The sequence below is a fragment of the Pterocles gutturalis genome, unplaced genomic scaffold, assembly GCF_000699245.1.
Source record: "Pterocles gutturalis isolate BGI_N339 unplaced genomic scaffold, ASM69924v1 scaffold6948, whole genome shotgun sequence".
NCBI lineage: Eukaryota > Metazoa > Chordata > Aves > Pterocliformes > Pteroclidae > Pterocles > Pterocles gutturalis.
This window is the reverse complement of record NW_010122916.1, coordinates 1-10,232: the sequence shown is the minus strand read 5'-3', so window position 1 is coordinate 10,232 and position 10,232 is coordinate 1. Positions and strand designations below refer to the sequence as shown.

The 10,232-nt window shown below is 38.0% G+C and overlaps 1 protein-coding gene across 1 annotated transcript in view; it reads left to right on the top strand.

Annotated features, from left to right (window-relative positions):
- OCA2 (oculocutaneous albinism II) overlaps nt 1–3,259 on the top strand; it is a gene marked incomplete at its 3' end in the record, with an annotated part of 48,308 nt that extends 45,049 nt beyond the window's left edge. The window contains exon 13 of the mRNA XM_010077695.1: nt 3,127–3,259. Within this exon, the coding sequence (XP_010075997.1) occupies nt 3,127–3,259 (133 nt within the window). The remainder of the gene's footprint in view (nt 1–3,126) is intronic.
- Nucleotides 3,260–10,232: the final 6,973 nt, after the last annotated feature.

Sequence of the window (10,232 nt, the reverse complement as noted above, 5' to 3'; positions counted from 1 at the left end):
TCCCTAGGGGCCTGATAAGAAAGATCTGTGATGCTATGAAGTTTAACAAAATCCTGAATCTCAGCCCAGCTAGTCTCTTTGAAAAGTTTGGGTAAGCTCCTGGACAGGATGACAAAAAAAATCTAGTAGACTTTTTTTTTCTCTTGTGATGGTGCCTCCAAATCACTTTTAAGGCTCATCTATGTCAGCTCTTACGTCATGAAGCTTTGTTAGTCCCATTTTTTTTTAAGAGTATTGTGATCTCCATCTCATTTAAATTTCTTTCAAGTATCAGTCAGACTTGAGACCTCATTCTTAACCTTAGCATTTTAGTTTGTCTTCTGGTTTGATGTCATTTTCCTTTTCACAGAGAAATTAGTTTTGTGGGTTTCAAGCAACACATTTCTAGTGCTGTATTTTTCGTTTGAGAAGTTTCTGCATTGTGGCATTTCAGTAACAAAGCACAATTGTTTTGCTCTGAAATTGCTGTGATATTCAAATGTAGAAGCAAGTGACTTTGTAAAACTTTGTGCTTGTTTGCAATAAGCTTCTTCCTTAAATTCAAGATCCAATAACATATGATGTAGATATAGCATATTTAAAGTTGAGAGTTTCCAAGGATTCTTTGGGTTCCTAGTTCTCTTTTTTATTTCCTGCATTAGCAATTAGCTTCTATGCCTATGTATCTCTGCAGAGAGTTTCTGCTGGGATTCTCTGCCTTGTAGCTGGCATCCTTCCTCATGACATGGGCACATTGCTTCCAGCCTAAGAAAAGCTTCATGGCCACTGCTCATTTTAAGACTAGGTTGAATAGAACAGTAATTTTCCTGGTTCTGGTAATTCTGGGTTGAGTATATTCTGGCAACCTCTAATTACTTTATTGCTCCTCAGCTGCTGTTTCCCAGTCATTTCATTTTTCAGAGGATAACTTTTTTTCCAGTCAGATTCAGGCATTGCTATTTTATTTGGGGGAGCTTCAGTGTTTTTACAGCTTAATTACTTTCAGCTTTCTACCTCTCTTTAGGTCATTTTAGAGATTATACAAAACTGAAAACTTATTTTCCATACTTCCTGAACTGTTTAATGGCACATTGTCCATACTTGAGCAATTTCCAAACCAAGGTTCACTGTGCTTTTAGGAATTCTGATTTTTCTGGCCAAAATTTTCTGATTTTTCTGTTTTACTATAATCTTAGAGGCAACCCATATATAAATTAGATTTTCTGTTAATTTTAAATGGCTGTAATTAAGGAAATACACATGGGAGATATGGACTTTATACACTTTGGCAGCAGGTCTTACAATTATTGAGCCTTTGCAGAAAATAAATTATTTTTTTTTCTCATTGCTATTTGTAAATTTCCTGGAGTTATGAATGTTGATTTCATCCTTTGTAGAAATGTCTCCTATAGCTCTGAATCTTGACTTGATGCCCAGATGCCAATTTTTCTGAGTAGTTATAAAAATTGACTTGAAAAGCCTGTCTTGCAGAGATGTCAGATATTTGACTGGCTGACTGGCAAAATGAATGAAGGTATATTATTTTCCTTTGTGGTATCATGCTTTTCTGTCTGATTCTTAAAATAATCTATTCCAATTCCTGAAGAGTCTTCTTTCTATTTTCATAAAAGAAATGGCAGTAGCTGAGTTATAATGAAAGGCCAGCAAATGAGTAGGTGTACAGTTTCACCTTTTAGTGGCTGGAGGGTAGAAGAGGTAAGAAATCTACTACTAAGGAATAACAACTAATTATGATTTTCTTTAGCTCGTTAAGCTGAAACCTGTATTTTTCATAGGATTAAATTCTAATCCTAGGTCTGCATATTTATGTTTGAGATCTATTTAACTGTCTATCTGCAAACTTGATTTTTTGCAAAAGACCACTAATCTTTATCTTGCTACAAAAGTTCTTTATGACTTTAATCAGTTTCTTGTGTCGTGCATTTTTTATTACACCCTGTGGTGCAATGGAGAAACTTTTTTTTCCTTTTGTTGAACCAGAGGCATTTTGGCTGGGGTGTTTCCTCATAAATTCTTTTAGTAAGATGCCATCTAGCTGTTTTTAATTTGTCTTGGCTTCACAGAAGGGTCTATAGGTAGTACTTGGTAAAAGGCAAGTCACTGTCATCCTTGTAGAGATATAGAGGTGTGGCACAGGGTGATCCCATGACTTTCTAGTCTCTGGGAAATCAGTGGATACTTTGAAAATTCAATTTAGACAATCTGAGCTATCCAGGGCTTGGACTATGCTTTCTTCCAAGTGTCATGGAGCTTCTCTGCTGGGATCATCATTTCAGAAAACCTCTATTCTGTGAATATAAGAGAGTTCCTTGCTACAGAGTAGTTAGATGTAATCCCTCTTGGGGCTTCATGGACAACTTCTTCTGGACAGGCTACTCATGACTACTTCAGAAAATCCAACACAAAGTCTAACCCTGATCCACTACAGTGTATGTAATATAGAATCTTGGGATAGTTTAGTCAAAAGGGGCCCTGGAGAACATCTAGTCCAAAGTACTACTCAAACATGGCTAACTTCAAATTTTTAGGGTGGATTGTCACTATTCATTCTTAATGCTTAAAACAATAGCTTTTTAATATATTCTGCCTAACCTTTGTGAGAATCCCTCAATTAAAAGGTTTAATTATGCAAAATGTAAAGAAATGTGGCCATTTATTAAGCAGGAAGAAAAATAAACAAAATATTGATGTCTAATATTTTTTAATTATAGGAGAATATTTGTGAATTTAGATTCAGATAGAATTATTGTAAAAATCCATGTCATCACCAGTTTAAAACAAAAGCTTGTCATCAAAATTTAATTATTTCTGTAATTCAGCATGATTTAAAAAGAATTTACAGTGATTTAAGTGATGAAAGTGAGAGTTAATTTTTTTTTTTCCCTCTACATGTCAGGAACACTAAATGTATTTCAGAATAATTCATAATGTCATTTTTTAGTTCTCTGCATTAAATTGTAGTATGGCTCATCTTGAAATAGACGAAATACAGCATATACTGTATTTGGAACTTACTCCATTGCTTTATATTTATTATTGGTTGCTAAAGTATATATAGTTGAGTACTTTTCCATTTATATAAGAAAATAACTGATTTTTAATTTAGGTTTTCGTTTTTATTTCCAGGGATTGGATTTTGCAGCCTTCACAGGACATATGTTTGTTGGCATCTGCCTTGTTGTTCTGGTCTCCTTTCCTTTTCTCAGACTTCTTTACTGGAACAAAAAACTTTACAATAAGGAGCCAAGTGAAATTGTCGGTAAGTGTGAGTGTGAAAACGTTTTTATTATCACTACATTGAATATGTGCTAAATAGAAACTGAATAGTGCCTACTAGTGCCTCAGATGGAAATGCCCACTCTCCTTCAGCCTCTGAACATTACTTTTTCAACTAATAATTTAAATTTTATTTTCAGGCATGATATTTTCTGACTGTCAGAAATTAATGTTTTTCTGGTGCTAAGGTTGAAGTGTTGACATTAATTATTTAATATCTTTCAAAATTTTAGGGATATTTTGCATCATTTATAGCCATAGGCTTGAACACCTGGGTGTTCTGTATCACGATAGATAACATCTGCTCAAGGTGCTGAGTTCATAACCTAGCTTTAGAAATATCCCAGGTTTTCCTTATGATAGGCATAGGACACTGACACATTCCCTCACTGCTGGTTTTGTTCCGCTGGATTTTTTCAGGTATCTTTTCCTGGCTAAGTATAAAGTAAGTTCCTACCTGTTCTTCACAGGGCTCAAGAATGAGTATCCTTTGTGCAGAAGTCATCTCTGGGAAAGGAATTATATTTTTGTTGGGGAGGAAGGGGACCCTTACAACCTGCCAGATAAAGCCCTTTGTAATTATGCATCATTATAAAAAAATATTACTTTTCTTTGTTGCCTGGAAGTTTATTATTAAATAATTGATATTCAACATTTTTCATAACTTCACAACTTTCTTATTTAAAGATAATTATTTTGCTTTTATTAATTTCTCATTTTCTAATAAAAGTCATAGATTAATGGACATTTCCAGGAATAACTAGAGTTGTTATGTACTTAAATTATCTTTAAAAGTGCTAACTTGCAAGATGTCTTGAGATAAACAGTCAGAAAATACATTCTGCCAACTGTGAGCAATTTTGATCCTGACATAATAGCATTATTTTGTGAATATACATTTTAGAAAATAGAATTGTTATATTTCTCATCTATAAACTTTGAAAGTATATGTTTTCAATTTTTAAGAAAGCAAGTAGGCAAAACAATTTTTTCATTAATTTGAATAGTACAATTTTTTCACTGACATTATATTTTTGCTGGTGAAACACTATACACTTCTAAGCAGCTGGCACATTTCCCTCAATTCATCAAAGTAATCTTTGTTACTTGCAGTTTAGTATGTTCAGATATAGCGGTCTCTCAATCGGTATACCATGTGTTCTTTCTTATAATCAGCTGCTTGTCCATTGCTGTGAAGCTAATCAGTAGCTGTTCAATTAGAGTTAGTACTGAAGCGCTACTTTTTCTATTGAAATTTTCAGCGAAAGGGGAAGAGAAAGCAACAAGCACAGCTCCACTAGGAGGTGCCTATCATGTTTTGGATTTGCAGAATGTGCTCCAAGGTGCTTTCAGGCATCCTTCCATCTCAGGTTGCAGTGATTCTGTGATAACTTCAAATAGCTTGTTTGAAGCAGCTGTTTTAATCAACTAAATACCACCCTTCCCCCTCCTCAGCCTTCCCCCAAATAACAATTAAACAAGATACGTGAGACTTAATTGGTATATTATTCTCCCCAGAATTTTTGCACTGTATGCCATGTGCTTTAAGCTTTTTTTCAGTTTCTTTGGGCTACACAGATTATTGAGAATGGATAAGCACTAGTTATAAGAACAGACAATGCTGTTATTCTAATGATACCTTGGCAGAATAGTTCCAGTACTGTGTGTTACCAGTATCTAAATTGTTGGCTTTCAGGTTGAGCTGTAGCACCTGTGCAGCAGAAAAAATGCACATTCCTTCCCCATGAGCCACTATCTACCTCCTATACCTTGAAGTGGGGCATATGACAAAAGAAAAAAGAAGCTGAAGAACTTAGCCATGAGAGAGAAAATCAAATTCTTTTTAAGAATGAAGGGATAGTTTAAGGACTTTTTTGAGCATCACTTTCAGCTGATAAACTTGTGCCTTGTTCTGTGTGATGCAGAAAAATATGCTAGGACTAGGGTAGTAAGCCGAGAAGGTTTAAAAAGTAGATATATACTTTCCAGAAATAATATGTAAGGGGAAATAATGAGTGTAAGAGGAATTAAACTTGCTGTTCCCCCTGCTATCCCAAAACTTGAAACCCAAGGGTTAACCTCTTAAGGGTTACCAATGCATTATTTAGTCCCCAGGAAGTGTGACAATACACTGTTATGCCTCAGCTATCAAGCTGTGCAAATGCACACATCAGTGTTTGGGAAGGTTGCTATCCCCAGGACAGTGGGTGGCACGTGGTCTAGTGACAAGTATTATTATTGCCATTTTTGACAAAGATGAAGAGATTTCTCTTAGCATAACAACTGATCAGAACCAGTTCCCCCTTTCTCCTGTGTTGCTTGCTCCAGTTCCTGATTGTTTCACTGGCTGAAAGAGACACCCACCGTTGAAGCAAGAGTGGTGATCCCTGGAGAGGAGGGAACATGTTACTCCCTCTACTGTAGTTCATTGTCTGCAGCAGCTGGAAAAATGCTGCTATGGTAGTACGATAGTCAGTATGTAAAGCCTACAACAGAAGGAATTTTCAAATTAATCATAGTCATGTGTTAAAGTGCTTAATGTGTGAAAAACACAGCGCTGTTTCCCACAACGTGAAATGTGGTAACCAGATGAGTGAGCAAATCTGTTTCTTTCTTCCATGTGGAGCTTTACAGCTGCTTCTCTAAGAGAAGAAATGGGAGAGGAGGAGGGGAAAAAGAGGTATAAAATTGCTAGTGAGAAGGTAGAATGTCTAGAAGAGGAAAGAAGTAGGAGAGCAATAACTGAGGGTTGTCAGACGTGCAACCAATAGGACTGTTCTGGCTGCAGACCCAAGATGTCCAGACATTTTTCCTGGACTCAGAGTAAGTATTTCTCACATGAGGCCTCATTTTGCCTGAAAATGTCCAAAGGATGACACAGCTAAGGTGAAGATCAAGAGAGAAAACAGGGTAAAACAGAAAAATTAATTTAGCACTTAATGTCTGGTGAGTTTCCCCCTCTGTGTCCCATAGTGACTACAAATGACTACTTTGTGCTGCACATACTTGACAGAACACAGGCATTGTCAACTGTAATCGTAGCTGAACACAAGGTGTAGCGCAGTGCTGCCACTAAAATCTTGTCCATGTGAATCACCTTGCCTGTTGCAGCTCTGAGATGCCTGCCTGGGGGAATGGTCCCCAGGGCAGATGCCCATGGTTAAAGGGTTAACAGCTTTGTTGTTTTCTCAGGGCATGGGATGTCCTGGTGGCCTCTGCATCCTCTAGGAGTGGTGCATGCCCTGATATTATACCCTGCAGTGTGACATACAACCTTTTAGATTAATGCTGGGGAAGAACTGCTGTAAGAACTTGCAAGACAACCCCAATGCTACTTCAGAAACTTCAAACTGAAAAAAGCCCACATAAAATAACAATAGTATCCAGGTATACAAGGACATTGCAGGGGCACAGAGGGGACCCAGGGTAAGGTGTTACGTAGCATCGGTACAGCTACCTGTGCTGCTCAGGGTTAGAGAACAGTCCTTAGCCCTATTTTAGTTAACAACACATTTGTAACCATAAAAACCATTTCTTGCTAGAATCAGTGAGACCATCAAGTACCTAGCTGGATTAAGTACATCAATAACGGTCAATCCCGAGGTGTGTCTGTACCTATCTAGGTACTTCACTAACTGCCATTAAAGCACTATTGGTATTTTAATATGTGTTGAAAGTAGTTGGCTGTCCTCACTTGAAAGCTGGTTCAGGTGAGAAAACCAGCAGGCAGATTATGCAGAGAATAATGTCCAAAGAAAGGAATATTTCAACATATTTTCAAGCATTCAAGTCCAAGCTAAATCTGGATGGCAGTTTTGCAATATGCATTGCATTCTACTGTCCTCACCTGAGATGCTAAATTCGTGGGAATTTTTTTAAATATATTAACAGTGAATAGTTTAACTCTCCTACTGTCGGCCATAGCATGCTAAACTAAAAGACGCAGCTTTCTTATGAATTGTCTTGGATCTAAGATCATACTGTTCTGGTACATACTGTGTCTTTTATTTTAAAGAACAGTAATACTTTTCAGTCTCAGAGGAACTAGGTAGTCTTATGGTCCCTGCAAATTTCATGTGTACTACATCAGGATCCACCAGGGTCATGGTTTTATTCTTGAAAATGTAAAAAAAAACCCCTCTCTGTTTTATTGTTTGCCCCTTCAATAGCTCTTCTAATGATCAGGAATGAAAATAAATGTAGATATTTACACAGATTCAAGATTTTTATATTTTTAAACATTTTAGATAATTTTATATTTAAAATCCTTGTATATGTCCTTCGTACTGCTTTAGAGTTGATGGAGTATTCCCCTTGGAAAGAGGAAAATGTCACTCTGCCTTTTCTTGTTTTCAGATTATAAAAAATAGTATTTGACAATGTAGAATAAGAGATATACGACAACCTCATATTATTTGCTTAATGCACTGATAATGTAGGCATCACAAGAAAGCAGCTGTAATATGACTTTACCTGCCTTATGCAGAAAGAAAGTATAACGCAGTGGCATTTTGAATCAATAGAGAAGTACTTCACAGTTTTATTATAGACATTTTTAATGGAAGGAATCAATACACGAGCTAAAAACTTACAAAGTGATACCTCCTGTTTCTTTTGCGCCTCGATTTTTGTATGCATACCACAATTGTGGAATGATTGTAGAGCTATACACCGGTTGGCAAGAGCTGGCCTTTTCGTTAACAGTGTTTTGGTAGAGCTATGGAAATTTTTTTTTCCTTTACTCTGATAGCTCTGATGCTCATAATATCTTCTTGAGATATCTTCTTCAGCTTCTTCTCAGAGCTTAAGAGAACAATTTAGGTTAATTTAACATGTTCTCTGTTTGCTGCAGAGAGCTTTCACTGTGAAGATATTTCAAGTAAGAGTGTAACCTTGCCAGGTTTTTAATTATTCCTGCCATTTTTATTTATCAAAATTATGTGAATTTATTAGTCAGATTTTTACATTTAAACCAGTTGCTAAAAGATATGGTGAGCCTGAAGTGTGCTTCATTATTTTGCTCTTCATTTTGCCCTATTAAAAGCCTTAGATGAGACACTTTTGCATTATGGAAGTTGTTCTCTTGAGGCTCTATCTTTTCATGAGTCTTTTTTCCATAATAGGAGTTTGGAAATACCATCTTTAAGTGGTTGCTTCCAGCACTTTCTTTTTTTTTTCTTCTTTTTTCCTGGTATTGAAAGGACCTCATCAGTAGTTAAGTTTGGTGCAAAATGTTTTATGATTGTAATGTTTCTGTTCACTTTTGAGCTGAGGATAGTGAACAGAACAGAGATTTTTTTTTTTTAAATTGTGAGACTTGTACTTTAGTGGAAAACATTGGCTAAATTGGCTTTCATTGGTAAGTCTGGCAGTCTGAGTTAGAATTTGACAGTGAGTAAACCAGAACAGATTTCAAACCTGATGAAAATTTTCTGAAACAAACTACACTGGAATTTTAGATAAATGATGCTCAAAATACTTAACTCTTTACTGATGAGGTCTCTTTATTTGACTCTTTACGGGGGTCCTGGTGGACGAGAAGCTGGATATGAGCCAGCAGTGTGCGCTTGCAGCCCGCAAATCCAACTATGTCCTGGGCTGCATTAAAAAAGGGGTGGCCAGCAGGGAGAGGGAGGTGATTGTGCCCCTCTGCTCGCCTCTTGTGAGGCCCCATCTGGAGTACTGTGTCCAGGCCTGGGGCCCCCAGCACAGGAAGGACGTGGAGCTCTTGGAGCGGGTGCAGAGGAGGGCCACTAAGATGATCAGAGGGCTGGAGCACCTCTCCTATGAGGAAAGGTTGAGGGAACTGGGCTTGTTTAGCTTGGAGAAGAGAAGGCTCCGGGGAGACCTCATTGTGGCCTTCCAGTACTTGAAGGGAGCCTATAAACAGGAGGGGGAGCGACTGTTTACGAGGATGGATAGTGATAGGACGAGGGGGAATGGTTTTAAACTAAGAGAGGCGAGATTTAGGTTGGATATCAGGCAGAAATTTTTCACTGTGAGGGTGGTGAGGCACTGGCCCAGGTTGCCCAGAGAAGCTGTGGATGCCCCATCCCTGGAGGTGTTCAAGGCCAGGCTGGATGGGGCCCTGGGCAGGCTGCTCTAGTGGTTGGCAACCCTGCCCACAGCAGGGGGGTTGAAACTAGATGATCTTTAAGGTCCTTTTCAACTCAGGCCATTCCATGATTCTATGATTAATTTCCAGTGACACTGTGCCATTCTCAGTGTAACAGCACAGAGTATTGTGACCGCATTAGGCAAGTGCTAATGAGCACAGATGAATCCTAAATATACCCAGATTCCTGTCTTTAAAAGATGGGAACTGCAGTAGAGGAAACTAATGGTCAAAACCACAAGGACTGAAATAGCTTTGTGGCTCTAAGTCTGACTTACCCAGAGAAGAGAACAGAGCCCATATCACCTGAGAGAGATCCCATCACTCATTCAGGAAAAAAAACAACCAAAGAGTAATGTATGTCTTTATCAGCCATCATGAAATATTATGAGAGATGTAACCCTCTTTAATATCTGCAGATTACTCTGAGTGTTATGTGACCATGATAGAGTTATTAAATTGAGTATTCCCTTATAAAATGCAGTGGTAGGCTTGCAGTGTTGTGGATTCTTTCAGCAGCTAAATTTACAGGGGGAAACCAAAAGCACAGTGAAGGAAAATTCCAGTTATATTTTTAAGGAAAAGGATACTTGTTTGCAGCTTTCCAAACAGCCTGACTCCTGGGACTGCTGCAGCCTGCCCCAGCTTGCCCACTCCAGGAGAAAACTCCTGGGAGGTGATTTAGGTCTGTGGCACTATCTGAGCTTTGTAGTTTTCTGCCTGCGCTCCAGCTGCTTTGCTGCAGGGATGAGGATGTAAATCCTGTGCTATGGATGCAATCCCATACTGGGCAACTGAACTGGCATTAGGTGCATGTCTCGCTCCAATTGGGAGGGAGGCA